This window comes from Chaetodon trifascialis, chromosome 4, assembly GCF_039877785.1.
Source record: "Chaetodon trifascialis isolate fChaTrf1 chromosome 4, fChaTrf1.hap1, whole genome shotgun sequence".
Taxonomy (NCBI): domain Eukaryota; kingdom Metazoa; phylum Chordata; class Actinopteri; order Chaetodontiformes; family Chaetodontidae; genus Chaetodon; species Chaetodon trifascialis.
The window spans coordinates 24936164-24951285 of record NC_092059.1 but is presented as its reverse complement, the minus strand read 5'-3'; the positions used below and the strand labels follow the sequence as shown (position 1 = coordinate 24951285).

The window sequence follows — 15122 nt, the reverse complement described above, 5'->3', positions numbered from 1 at the left end:
GATGGGCAAGTGTTGGTTTAAGCAAAACTGTCAACTTTCTGCCACTTATCTGAGTCCAAGTCATATCACTGACCACTAACTGTAATATAAATGTCAATGGATTCATTTATTTGCTAAATAATTGTAGTGGTTGTCTGTCATTAGATGACTGGTATGACTGTGAAAGAGGTGTTAAATTGCATCCCATGACATTAAAATGTCATAAAAAGACATACACTGCAGAAACCCTGATAATAATGACTTGTTCCCCAGAGTCACAGTATATCAGAGTGTTTGGAAGCCACTGGAATTTGTCTGTCCTGGAGTGATGATGATGATAATTTTGTTGATTTAGTTTATCCACTGGAAGCCAGAGGAAGCAACCTATCTTTGTCCCACCTGCGTCTCTGTCTGTCACTTGGACAGAGATGCTGTAAAGTCTGCCAGACTTAGGAACTGGGCCGCACCCCTGCTGTGCAGCTAATTATCGCCAAAAACTCAGCATGTTTAGCCTCCTCTGTCCAGTCTGCTCAGGCTGCTCCCAAATCAAAAGTTAACTGCTGTCACCCAGGAACACCCAGAGCTCCATGTTTCCTGCATCCAGTCAGCGTCTTCATCAGAGATGCGGTGGGTGGACAGATGAGTTGGTGGGAAAATGGAGGTAAAAGTAGCAGAGTGATGAAGATGAAATGGCAGAGTGAGTCTGTTTTAGACTCCAAACAGCCTGTCTCACCCTCCTGGTCTTATATTAAATTTGCACACTACATCTCTGTCAAGACTGCAGTCTCAGTTCGGGGCCTAAATTAGCAGCAGCACCATCAAAGGTCGGCGGATGATTGATATTTTCTGCCCAATGGAGATAGAAGTCCAGATGGGAGAGTAGGTGATATGTGGGGTAATTGATAGTCATCAGAAATAGACAAGAGGGTCAGTGGAGAAGAGGGAAGGTTATGTGCTTGTCCAGTATGACATTAATCATGCAGACAGTAATGATCATGAATTTCACCTCATTACCACAAGAGGCTTCTAGTCATGAAGGTAGTTTGATTCTAGCCCCAAAAAACGGAGACGAATGGATTTTTGTACTAAAAGCTTTGACGAGTTGCTTCGGAAAAACTCAACAGAAGTGGATCTTTATGGAAACAATGTCCTGGTCTGCCCCACTGTGGACTGTTTCCATAAGGACTGCTGCTGAGACAGGGGCATTGTGTTAAGACACAAGTTTTTATCATAGGTATCAGTTTCTACAGAATAGTCCATCGGTTTTGATATTGAACTAATTATTGTTCAGTCAAACCTCCAGCTCCACCAAGATTTGCTGCTCTTGTATGTTTCATTTTCAAGTAAATATCACAGGATTCTCAACTGTTGTTTGGACTGTAAAAGATTGACTGGTAAAAACTTAAATAAATCATAATGAAGAGATTATTTGATAATGATAATGACAGTTTACCTTAGCTGTGCCTCAGCCATGAATACAGCAGAGCAGCCTGGCTTCAGATCACTAAGAAAACAGGTTAAAAGTATGCAAAGTAACAGAGCGACTGACAGAATTATAATATACCACAAAGGACTTCATGTGTTAGCAGAATGTAGAATATGCAAGTTAACGTAGGCACTTGAAACCTGCATTAATCGCTTTTCTTTGTGTTATGTGTTAGCAAACAGTTGCCTATTTACTGAGTCACATTTGTTTCCACCTGATGAATGAAAGTCCAGTCTTCAATCTTCTTTTCTGCATTGCTGTCAGCAGCACATTGAGCTGGAACCAGCCAAACCTTAACGCCCCCACTGAGCCCCTCATCTGTGCAGGGTACATGATGCCTCTCTGAGGACTGAAACGAAACCGCATCCACCTGCCCCATCCACACACTGCAGCTCTTTTTTGTGGTCCTGTTAATGCGGTATTGCAGGTTTGGAATTCACATCAGCAGCACAGAGTATGGAGTGAAATGAGATGTAGTTCTCGAGGTATGAGGAGGTAAAAATCACCTGATGAATGAACGTCCAATATTCTGCTTCTTTTGGTCTCCACCAGATATCTGGCTCTTCAGATGCTACATGTTCCACTTTTTCACCAGCTAATCTCTAACTGTGCCTGTCTGCTGTTTGCTGCTGGGCAGGTATTCTGCAGCAGGTTTTAAGAGCTTTTTCTCTGAAAACACCTGCAATTAGAAATGACTCTGATGTGAGCAATCAGAGTGAAACATGAAGGTGAAGTCGCAGACTGAAAAACCAAAGCACTGAGCCGAAAGGTGCTAAAAAACTTCCGTACAGCTGAAACTAAACACCTGACACCTTTCAAATCACATAGTCATTGATCATCAAGATTAGAATATTAATTAGAACAGCTTTAAATGGAAATGTAAGTTAAAAAGGTTCAAGAAAAGTGCATCTCAAAACCTCAGCACATAAACTTAACTACTAGCACTGAGTCATTTTGGTGAAGTGACCCATTAAAGAACAGGGCAGCAGTAGTGATACATTTCACACTGCCATTAGGACTGGAGCAACAGGGCATTAATAGCTACACTTGTTTGTTAAGGTCTGCAGCGTTTAGCTCAGAGGCATGGTTTAAAAGCAAATCTGACCTGTGAACAGCGGGCCAGCATCAGCCAGGGCAACAGCAAAAGTGTGTTATTGATCATGGCATTTTCATTTGGCAGTTAGTGTGGAGCTGTAGAGGTCTAGACATATGACCCCTGGACCCTGATCGATAACCAGTTTAGAGAGGAAACAGGATTTAGATAGCACTTCTCAAAATATACGTTAACAAGTGCTTTAGAGGATGTAAGAAAAGTGGAAAGGGGGAGATAAAAGAGACAAAAGACAATTTCTAAAACATGCAGAACTAAGTGTGCAACCCACTCAATGAAAGGGGAGAAACTAAGGAAACAAATGGGCTTGAAGGGCAAGCACAGATCTGGCTTCTCTGAGACTTTTGCAGAAGGCTGTTGAGAATCCAGGATTCAACAATAGCAAAAGCACAATCACCTTTAGTTTTCAGCGTAACCTCAAGAAGAAAGGTGCGAGCAAAACAGCAGCGAGAGGACAGAGACGCAGATAGCAAGAGTTCCTCCCCGTCCTTTGAACACTAGAGGAATTAGTTAACAAGCCCAAGAGTGGATGTGTGTCTGGAATCTCTTCAGAGCTGTCAGGCAGACTCAGCACCTCGGAGATGTGAAGCGCAGCTCAGGCAGGTCAAGGTGAGATTGATTCAGTCAGGGCAGATGAGGATCACCATCTCAGTGCAAAGGCCCAGCGATGAGAAGCTCTTTAGGCTGTGCTGATGTGGTCTTGACTGAGTGGAACAGTGTGGAATCCTAATCTGGGCAGTTCATGAGAAGTACATGCTTAGACTGCCGGCACCGTGCACTCGATGATGTTGGACAGGATGGTTTATAGTGAGACAGATGTAAAGAGCTCTGTGTCTCACAGACAGACAATAATCTGACAGCTGTACGGACCACAGCCTGTCTCACAGAGGACTGCTGCCATCCCTGATATGACAAGCAGCACACCTGTGGCCTTCGAAGGTGCTGCTCTGGCTCTCGTATATGTGTGTGTGTGTGTGTGTGTGTGTGTGTGTGTGTGTGTGTGTGTGTGTGTGTGTGTGTGTGTGTGTGTGTGTGTGTGTGTGTGTCAGAGCTTGTCATATAGCTCTGACTTGTCAGACACTTTGAGACATGATGCTATGACCTTATTGTCAGCAGCTCATTGAGCTGTAACCTGCCAAGCTTTTATGCCCCCGCTGAGCCCCTCATCTGTGCAGGGTACATGATGCCTCTCTGAGGACAGAAACAAAACCATATCCACCCACCCCACATCCACACACTGCAGTTCTATTTTTTGCCTTTTAATGCGCTTTTGCAGGTTTGAAATTCAGATCAACAAGACAGAGAGCGGAATGAAATGAGATGCAGCTCTCAGGGTATGAGGAGGTAGAAACATGACACGGTAAAACGATGATATCTCCATCTAATGAGACTCCACTGTGTGAATTTGTTATTTCAAATAAGCTTGTGTTTTGTAAAACTGCTGTATTGATTTTTTCACAAACTAAATTGGACATTACCTCATTGAAGACTGCTCTGAGTGCCGCTCCAGTGTTGAAATGACTCAGCTCTGATGCATTATTAATTTGGAGGCATACAGTTCATTACACGTTACCGCTCCATGAGGCACACCTGGAATTACCACAGCATGCTTTATCATAATGTGAGCTTTTTCTGGTGTTTATCAGCCTAATTCCAATTCTGTTTTCTTTGTCTGTGTAAAGCAGGTAGAGCAGGTCGTCCTGCTCCTCCTGTCTGCATGTCAAAGTGACACTGAATCCTGATGGTTGTAGTTACACTACCATAGGAGTGTGAGTGGGTTAATGAGACACAAACTCTCTTCTTTGGATGAAAGCCCTGCATAAATGCAGTACTTATGTAAGTACTAGGTACTCAGTTTTGTGCTACTCCCACTCTACTTCATTTAAGACCTCACTGTAGTGTTCAGTACTTTTTGGACAGTTATAGTCAGTAGTTAATAATCCTGATAATTTTCTCAAGTTAATCTTATCTTGGATTTGGAGACTTCAAATTTATAACAGACAGTGTGGGATTTGAAGGACGTTTAACTGACTCATGAAGTCTCTAAAGAAAACATGTAAAAAGATGTTGCACTATTGCAAATGCCGGATTCAACCTTTTTGGAGTTTGAGCTAAAAGTATGATTTTAGCTCAAACTTTCTTTTTTTTTCTTCTTCTTGTGTCTTGTGTGACACAATCAGTGCTCTCCTGTGTCACCTCTTTTCCAGTATGTAATGTGAATCATACCTACAGTCCTACCAGCTTGGCCTCCAGCCACGTGAGACACGCTGTTCGTCTCAGCCTGTGCGTAACAGAGTGAGACTATGGATTTATTGATCAGACTCACACCACCGGAGCTTTAATGTCACATCTCTTTCTCATTAGAGAAAGCAAAAACTGTCAGAGAGTTGTATGAATCACACCAGTCATCAGAATAAGACGACAGACTGGGTACAGAATGAAACCTGTGTGATACTTGAGAGAAGGAACAAAGCTCGTCCTTCTTCCTTCTTGTTACCTCATCGGTTTGGCCCTCTCCCAGCGCGAGCACTGTTGCGAGTTCAGCTGCGTCCTTCATGAAACAGTCTCTTACTTTATGTGAATGTCTTTACTCCTAGCTGAGAGGAGAAAGTGGAGGCCTGATGCTGACTGAAGGAGGAGGACTCACTCCAGACACAAGGCTCGTTCACCAAACAGTTCCCCTTTCATCTTGTGATGCACAACCTTGTACTTTGAATCTGAAAGCCTTCATGAGTCATCGTCTGCAGCGAGGAAAATGCAGCGTATGCTTTTGATCTTGGTGTTCCATAAAAGACGTGAACGTAAACGCAAACACAAGGTACATGAGTGAAATTACGTAACAATAGCCTGGGATGACTGACTTCATGCGCAGGTCTGTAGTCTCACTCATTAGCTCGGTTTTGTAGCATGAAGGAGATAACAGTGGGTTCTGATTCCATGTGGACACTGACTCTACCTAGCCAGTTTGCACCCTGTAGCTCAGTCTGTCACTGTTTTGACACAGAGACAAATTAATTTCATGCTTTTTGCTTGTAAGTGAGCTCCACCTGCTGGCGGAGATGTGTAACTACATGCTGTGACCCTTCAGTGGCCTCTGCAGAATATAAACTAGTGTCTCTCACACAAGCATGTTGACTCAGTCCTGCTTTTTTTTTTACTTAAGACTTCTCTAATTTGAATATTGAAGCTATCATCCATTCCTTTATTTGTATAGCTTTTAAAATTTAGCAGAGAACGGGAGATGTAGTAAAAATGTTTCATTACATGGAGACTCAGGCACTGCTGTCTTTGAGTGCAGACAACAAAATGAACAAATGAAGAAATGAACAAAGAACTGCATTAATTAGTGTTTCTTGAAAGCAGCAAACCGGTTTCCTCCAGTATTTTCCGCCCTTGTCTTTCTCTATTCTGTCATCTTTTTCACTCAAACCACGTGACAGACTGCTTACAGCATGGAAATGGGAACGTATTTCTCCTGTCTTGGCTTCTTTCCATTAGTTTCCAGTAGAGTTCAGGATCAAGAAGTCTATTGATTACTTTCAGGACTTGCTCTTGGCGTGCACCCGGTTAAAGCTTTCAACCCCATATGAGTCTGAGTGTAGTCTTAAGTAGGAGCATGCAGAGCTGCATCAGATGACCTGGTCTCCACAATTACTTGATCTGAACCCAAATTAAATGATTTGGGTTGACTTCGACTGCAGATGAAGGAAAAGCAGACCTTCAAGACTGATGGAACCTCATGACTTTGTGAAGCTGGTGAAGTTGATATAACTGTGTGCAAAGCCGTGATCAAAGCAAAAGGTGGCCGTGTCAACGAATCTAAAATATGAACATATTTTTCTCAGTGTAACACAGTGAAAATAAAGAAGGAACATTGAATGAGAAGGTGTGTCCAAACCTTTGACAAGTACTACACATACACAGAAAAATAACATTATAAACTCAAAGACAAAAGGACAGTTGATGAGTGTAAACCAGTGCAGTCTAATTAAAATGCGAGATATCAAAACAAAAGGTTAATAGAAACCTGTCATTACAAACTGTGAGGTTCTGTTTCTATGTAAAACCTCATTGTTCACTGACGTGCGCTGCAAACATTCATCATCCTGATGATCTTTAAAATCCATCTCAAATCTAAATGTGCCGGCGCTTCCATTTCATTGGCCACCACCCCGAGGCTAAAACGCACCAGTGAGCCAGGATTGGTGGACGTTTAACTGCATAAAGGTGCAGAGATTAATACCGGAAGTAAATCAATACTTCAAAATAAAGTAAAGTAACAAAGGTTATAGATTATGGACTTCTAACAGAACAAGATTATCCAAGATTGCTAATATATGTTTTCTTGAAAACTAAGTAGAGTGACGTGTGGTTTTTGTTAACCAAATACAACATTTTAGCACTGTAGTTAAACCGTTCTGCATTTAAAAGTGGAGATCAGACCCATTTAACCAAGCACTGACTTGAAAGTATGCACAATAGCTAACCTGAGTGTAATGACTTGATAGCAGTGCTGATACAAGCACAGAATTTATATCCAACAAGGACAACAAAATCAATGGCATAACTATAGCAACTCATTGCATTTAACCAGATATTCTTACCTTTCAACCTAAAACACATAGTTGTCCACAACACTGAGAGAACAACACACTGGCCTCACTGACCTTCTGTCTGAGTCAAACAACCAAGTTTTCTTTTATTTATGAACTTCAGTAAGTGAATTATTAGTGATCTGTGCTGCTGCATTTCTGTTTAAACCAACACCAGCCAGCAATGTGACTTTCTAACAGTTTTATTTGCTTCTCTTTGCACATGTTGAGGCTCATTGGTATGCAAATAATGTAACCCAGATAAACATTTCCTCTTCTTTCGAGTACTAGAGAGAGTAGTACATGTTTGTAAAAAGGCTGCTGAAAAAGTAAAAACACGAAGGTTATTGTTTGCCTCATTGTATTCTGAATGATCTGTCTTTTTAGATACAATTGCTATTTCAAAGGGCTAAAGGTCTGTGTTGTGGAGATGGCATGGTGGGTGTAAAATTAATAATTTACAATACATCTCTTCTTAAATATACTGTAGGGACTGTGAGTTTGATGTAGATTAAAATTTATTTTCATCAGTAGAGCGCGGTCAGAATGCTTTTATTTTGTAAGATGTGATCGGAAGTACATCTCTTATCACGCCTGGCTTGTCAGTAGTGGACAAAGCTGCAAACCAGTTGAAATCCCCCCCTCCACCAGAGCAGAGGGCGAGAGGGTCCAACCTTGCAGTCCAGCTCAAACATGGCGGGCTATGGAGGCGACTTGATGTGTTCATGGTCCGGGTCCGGATCTGCCGCCGACCCCCAATCTTTAGCGGCTCCCGTGCCCGAGGAGCAGAAACCGAGGAAGAGGAGGAGAGCCTTCTGTCTGACCAGGATGAAGTCCCGCAGCAGCTCCGGCGGACAGCACCAACATCAGCCCGCCGCAAACAACAACAACATGCCGTTCATGATCCACTGCCAGATCGGCAAAGAGATCAAACACATCTGCAGCAACTGCCGAGGAGCCGAGCCGCTGGACGGTGAGAGGACAGGGACGGGGACAGGGAGGGGGGAGGAGGACGAGGCGGTAGTACTCCTCTGGTTTGAAACGGTTGCTGTCATCTGCCGCTGACCGCTCCCTGCCTGCCGGGCCGAATCTGCAGCTCTCAGATCAGCTCTTAATGCTCCTTCTGTTTACTTTTTAGTGACCTTTAAAGAAATTGGTGGTCTTTGAAAAGCCTGTTGTATCTGCAGGTTTTCTTCACAGCTGAGGTAAAGTGGAGGGACAGTGGAGCATGATTTCACAGTCATTGTGTGTGTGTGTGTGTGTGTGTGTGTGTGTGTGTGTGTGTGTGTGTGTGTGTGTGTGTGTGTGTGCGTGTCGCTGTGTGTGTGGTTTAGTTTTGCTTCCTTGTTTGCTTTCTGGCTCTTTGGTCCACTTCTGTAAAGCAGCATATCACCACCCTCCCAGCATGTAGGCCTAATGGGGTCTATCTGAAAAGCTAGTCATAACATTTCTAATTAATGGTCTCAGACCAGCTGATTGAACTGAAACATCTGTTTCCAGTATAAACTTCTGTCCACAGATGGATGCAGTCATGCAGAACATCATTAAACTGCTGCGGTTCATGAAGATCGGATGAGTTGCAGCTTAATCCCCCCAAAAGACCAGAGAAACAACCAGTGAACCTCAGGACTTTATCAGTAAATTCATAATAAATCTGTAAATATCATAAAGTAGCCTTGAGTGAGCCCCAGGTGACATCTTCCAGTATTCTTTAGCCTGACCAGCAGTCCAAAAGCTAATGATATTCAGTGATAGAAAACAGAGAAAAGCAGCAAATTTGAGCTGATAATCAATTAGATGATTCAATTTGAAAATCTGGGCTGCACGGTGGCGCAGCCCGGGTCGGGCCTTTCTGTGTGAAGTTTGCATGTTCTTCCCGTGCATGCGTGGGTTCTCTCCGGGTACTCTGGCTGCCTCCCACAGACCAAAAACATGCTCATTAGGTTAATTGGTGACTCTAAATTGCCCCTAGGTGTGAGTGTGAGTGTGAATGGTTGTGTGTATGTGCCCTGCGATCGGCTGGCGACCAGTCCAGGGTGTACCCCGCCTCCCGCCCGTTGACAGCCGAGATAGGCTCCGGCCCCCCCGCGACCCCGAAAGGGATAAGCGGCATAGAAAATGGATGGATGGATGAATTTGAAAATCTCTGTCCAACATTATTGTCTGTTTGCAGATCAGCACAATCATGTAGAGGATTGATGAGCATGTGCTGTTAAATCCAGACGTGACTTATTTGAAATAATAATTAATGACAACTCATTGATCAGTACCTTAATTGGGGCTGCATCTGATGGTTATTTTTAATTCTTACTGTTTTTCAATGAATTATTTTGTCTTTAAAATGTCAGGATTCTGTGAAAATTGATTGTCCCACCACAGACCAGCAGCGACATGCAGACGATGGATGACTCATCAACCCAAACATGTTTCTGAAGCAGAGCTCATTTTCACTATTGATTATTGATCAATAATAGACCATAAAACACGCGTGGCTGTGGAGGATGGGGGCAGCTGGCTGTGTCCTGGCAGCAGCATCGCCTCTTGTTTGGCTGCTCAGAGTTGTTGTGGTCTTGTCGTTGGGTGAGTCAGTGTAAGTAAACAGACCCGGGGTCTGACTGAAAGAATGTCGCCCTGCAGTGTGAGTCTGACTCACTGCTGCTCCCACTCCACTGCTGGGGGGTCACACAACACCAGCAGGGACCAGACACCTATGTTCAGGGGGGGTAAGGCTGAGTCAAGAGGGGAGATGTGAGCCCTCAAAACTGTGACGTAAGCCATGAGAGGCAGACATGAAAACAGCTGGAGTCCACTCAGGCAGCAGAATCGAGTGTTTTATGTCTGAGTGATGCAGCAGGCCTGAAAAGACTGATATCAGCGCTGTTGTAGATGTTTTTGCTTTGAGAGAAACGCTTCCTGTGTTTGCTTGGGGAAGGTTTCTGTGTGCCCTCTGATATTCACACCAAGCTGCCACACACAACCACCACACACTCACACTGATGTCCACTGAGCAGACCTGCCAGGGGGAGGCTGAGGAGGGGAGGTGGAGGCGGGTGGATGTTGTTGTTGAAGGGCCTCTCCATGGTAGCTGCTGAGCTGGTACAGATGTGAACTGACATGTCATCCTGTCTGCAGCTGCTCCACATTCCCTTGTTTTTACCGCTCGCACACTGCGAGCTTTTATTTGTGGTCATCGCGTTCATAATGCCAAATAAGAACGATCTAAAACTGACAACATTTTGATCTAAGTCTCCTTTTTTTCTTCAGAACCATGAAGAAAAATGTTTCTCTGCATTCCTCAGTTTACCAAAAATGATTTTTTTATGGCACGGAGAGTTGTATCCAAACAGATGGCTCGCCGCCTGCGTGTTCTCCCAGTGTGTGCGTGGCTTTAATCCAGCTGCTCCAGCTTCCTCCCACAGTCCAAAGGAGACATGCAGGTTAATTGGTGACTCTGAAAGGGGCCCGTAGGTGTGAATGTGAGCGTGAACGGTCACCTGTCTCTGTGGCAGCTGTGTCATTGCCTGGCGACCTGTCCAGGGTGCATCCCGCCTCACACCCACAATGTGAGATTGCATTGGCTATGACCCCCTGGTGACCCTGCCAAAGATAAGCAGCTATATCTATTAGATGGGCCGATGGAATGTTTGGTTGTTGTTTTTTTGGCTAAAAATTTCATCATTTGATAGTATGTTTGCCATCTTCTTGTAGCCATGACTTGTTTCACATAAACTTCCTTAAAAACATATCTCATAGATGCAACTAGATTAATCATTTTCATCAGCCAATATGTGATGGTGTTTATAGGTGGTGCAACAGCAAAGGAATGACAGTCTCAGTGCACATTTTGCTAAATCTTTCCTCCCAGACAGGATTAAGGTGTTTTCTAGTTATGATTTGTGTCAGTCATGTGATGACCTGCCACTGTAGGAGTGTTAAAGACAATATATTTAATGTTTGACCTCATCAGCTACATTGATTTTTGTAAATATCAACTTATTCTGAATTTGATTCAACAACACGTTTCAAACTAGTTGGGACAGGAGAAACTAAAGACTGAGAAAGTTGTGGAATGCTCCAAAAACACCTGTTTGCAATATTCCACAGGTAAACAGTAGGGGTGGGTATTGCCAAAGACCTCACGATACGATGCGCATCACGATACTTGAGTCACGATACGATATGATATTGCGATATCCAGAGTTGTAAGTACATCAGATGATAGTGATAATTCATGGGACAAACTGAGTCAAAACAATGTAATTCAAATTATCCATGCCATTTTATTGTAACTATACAAGTGCAAGTTACAACATATTTGCATGAACAACATGAGCTGAGCTAATATGTCGGGGTGATGTCGTGCTAAATGAGTTCGCAAGTTTGTTATGTTACCCGAATATCTAATGGGAACGAAACAGTGTTTGCAAAGAGCATACTCTTTGTCCAGCTCACTGTGTGGAGATGGATGGAGAGAGGTTCACCACTTTGTGAACACATGACTGTTTAAAGGATGTTAATACATGGGCTAAGGATGAGAACACTTTGTTTACACTGTGTGTACCCGTCGTCTGTAAACACAGTTTGTTTGCAACTGATTGCATTCTGTTTTTATTTAAGTTTCACAAAGCGTTCCAACTTCTTTGGATTCAGGCTTGCAGTCAGCTCTGATCTGCTTGTGCAGGTCTGCACATGGCAAATTCTCTATTCTCCTGCAGCATATCTGTGTAAATATGTATATCAGTGACGGCTGGTGTTTACATGCATGGCTGTCCTTTTGTTTTTCTGCACCGCCCATGGCTCAGGCGTCATGCACTCATTCCACAGAGCCTGTCTTCTACAGCAGGATGATGTGTGTTATGGGAAAAGATGTAGTTTCAAATGAAGAATGAAAAAAGTGCACACTATAGAACAGCCTTCAGCATGATTGCTTTGAGACGACTCCCTGCAGGGCCATGAGAGCTCCAGCTCAGAGTCAGGCAGCGAATGGAGAAAGTGAAGGAGGGAAGGGTTTGACTTAAAACATGGTGATATTTTTGTATATAAAAAAAGCAGAAATGTGTTGTGGAAATTTGCTGTAAGGCTTCTTTTTTCCATTCTGTCTCTGTTCTGTTTTCCTCCTCTCTGTCAGGCCGTCCTGATGTACCTCAAGTCTCTCTGGGAGTTTTCACCCCTTGTCTGACTGTGATTATCTGAGCTCCAAATAAGCTTTTCCCGACTTGATTTTGCACAGCCCTCTGGGAGAATGTGTCCCTTGACATTTGAATCACAGACAAGTGACCACCAGTTTTCCTTAACTGTGGGTGTCAGAGGCCCGGTGTGGCAGCAAATATACAACATCATAATTGGATATTTACTCTCTAATGATTTAATCCTGTAAGTCTTGAGCGTGTCATCTGGCAACATTGGTATAATCTTATCACTAACCTCCAAATTTAGAGTGATTTACGTTTGAGTACCTCTGCCATTAAGGGTGTGTGACAGGTGAAATTTATAGCTGCTAGATGGATTTCTTGTGACAAATGGGGACCCATGCGTTGGACATCTTCCAGCAGGGGGGCATGATGTCTTCAGACCCAAATATGTTCAGTTCGTGATGATACACCACATTAGAAAAGCATCAATTCCTCAAGTTTGAGAAGCTGTGAGCAGAGAATGTCGCCTAATGAATCAATCAGCTCGTCACTGCAGATGTGTGAGCCATGTTTCTCACACGTCGTGGAAACAGCTGGGTATTTTTCAAAGTGTTGTCTGCCTGCTTGTTAATGACCCTGTTGTTGTTTTCCAGCTGAGGAAGTGGAGAGGTTGGCAGCCATGCGCTCTGATTCGCTGGTTCCAGGCACGCACACGCCTCCCATTCGGCGGCGGAGCAAGTTTGCCAACCTGGGACGCCTGTTCAAACCATGGAAGTGGAGGAAGAAGAAGAGTGAAAAATTCAAGCAGACCTCTGCTGGTGAGAACCTGAACACTGAAAACATATCATTTCCATTATCACCCAGTTTCCCCCCCCCCCCCATCGTAATCTGCTTCACTCACCGCTCCCACACAAGATGAATGTCTCCCCGTTGCACCTAGCAACAGTAGCACTGATGAATGGCAGCTCAGAGGTGCTGTGCTGGGGTCATATAGAGGCTGCCGCAAAGATCCACTATGCATGATTATGGTTATGTGACGCTGTTGTGAAGCGCTGCCCACTTCCTTTCAGCAGCCATGTTAACCAATCAGGCTGTTCAGACAGGACGAGAGTCTGCAGAGATGTTTTTTTCTCTGTCCAGGTGAATCTAGAAGCGAAACATACAGGAAACCACACTGAACCACCACCAGAAATGCCAAAATGATGTACGTGATAGTGATCTCACACTCGCCAACACATTTGGTACCCCCCCCCCCCCATTTTTCCCCCCATTTTTTCCCCCCATATGAGCCTTCACCTGAAAAGCTGCCCGTCCACAACAGTCATTACAAATACTGGTGTATCATTGTGTTTTTTAAATTACTTCCTTATTCCTCATATTTGTCAGTTTTGTGTAAACACGGAGCGAGAGAGATGAGAGTACACACACACACACACACACACACACACACACACACACACACACACACACACACACAGCCCAGGCTACTGCTCGTGCAAGAATTGACGTATTGCAGTGCTTCTGCCTGTGCATCACCAGAGTCCATTGACAAAAACAGTCATTTTACCCGGCATATCATGTAGAACACACAGAATAAAACTCACCAAAACCATCTTGGTTCGTCTTTCCACTATTCCAACAATCACTCATCAGGTGAGTCAGATGTGAAAGTATTCTGGCTCTGGACACTGTTTTTCCCCGCTGTACATCAGTAACATATTTGTCTTGTTAAGGAGCTATTTCTTCGATCTTCTGAGTGACCTTAATCCATGTAACGTCCTTATTATTCATTGAATAATTAGGAAATAATATGTCCAGTCATGAAATTATAACAACATTTTAAAAAGTCAAGAGAAGTGTGTGGAAAAATGAAACACACCGAAAAGCTTATTTACATTTCTTATACTTGGTTCAGACATTACGGCTAAAAGCTGTTAATTACAGGATTCATCAGAGATGTAAACGCAGCAGCTGTGGAAGAGGTGATTACGAATGTTCGCTGCAGTAACAAATTAGCTTTAAATGGTGATTGTCAGTGTGCCACCGTGCCATCTTTGCGATGTTAGCCCCATTGTCTTTGGACATGCGGGTGTCGGTACATATGCTGGTTCTCCGATACAATACGCACTCAGTAGTAAGCTGTGAAATGGAGGAAGGCGTTTGATTTGGAGAAATGGAAGCTGTTGTTGTTTCTCAGCTGGTCGAATCTCTCTACATCCTGCTCTCACTGAGAGACACGAACACTCAGGAGCGAGGTGAAGAGAGGCTTCCCACAGCCAAGCTGTTCTCCCAGCTGTCACAGCAGGTGAATGAAACCTGCTTCCTTTCTCTGTATGCAGCTCAAACACCATATACGTTTAACAGCACACACACGCATGCACACAACCGTGCCGTGAGCGCCATGTGTTACTGCTGGACTCCTGCCATCAGTCAGTCCGAGTGCATTAAATTCTGTGTGCATCCGCGGCGCATCACAGAGAGAGTACCCATGCTGGTTTTCTAAGGCGCACAGTTGTGGTTGTTTATGTGTTGAGCGGCCACGTCTTCCCTGCTCGTCCACTCACAGTTACAGAAAATTCGAAAAAGGCTCTTAAGAACTGAACTCCCACAATGCTTCATATTGTTTCTCACCTTTTGCTTTAACCTCGGGCCTTTTAGTCATTGGCTGATTGTTATCATCCCGTGTTTTGCTGTGGATCATAATCTCATGTCCTGCATCCAGCTCGTTTCATTTAAAGTACCTCAGGCATAGTAATGCTAATGAGAGCCTGTCTCGAAAGGAGTCAAATGATTCCTGTCAGATAACAGTCAGAAAGACTGCA

The 15122-nt window shown here is 43.7% G+C and overlaps 1 protein-coding gene across 2 annotated transcripts in view; it reads left to right on the top strand.

Moving 5' to 3' along the window:
- The window catches only part of phactr1 (phosphatase and actin regulator 1), a 36183-nt gene that overhangs the window by 8131 nt on the left and 12930 nt on the right, over positions 1-15122 (top strand). The window contains exons 1-2 of one of the 2 annotated variants that reach the window (XM_070960733.1): positions 7780-8141; positions 12954-13118. In XM_070960733.1, the coding sequence (XP_070816834.1) occupies positions 7862-8141; positions 12954-13118 (445 nt within the window). In that variant the 5' untranslated portion in view covers positions 7780-7861. Of the gene's footprint in view, positions 1-7779; positions 8142-12953; positions 13119-15122 lie in introns of those variants that run through there. The other variant, XM_070960734.1, reaches the window with a different exon arrangement.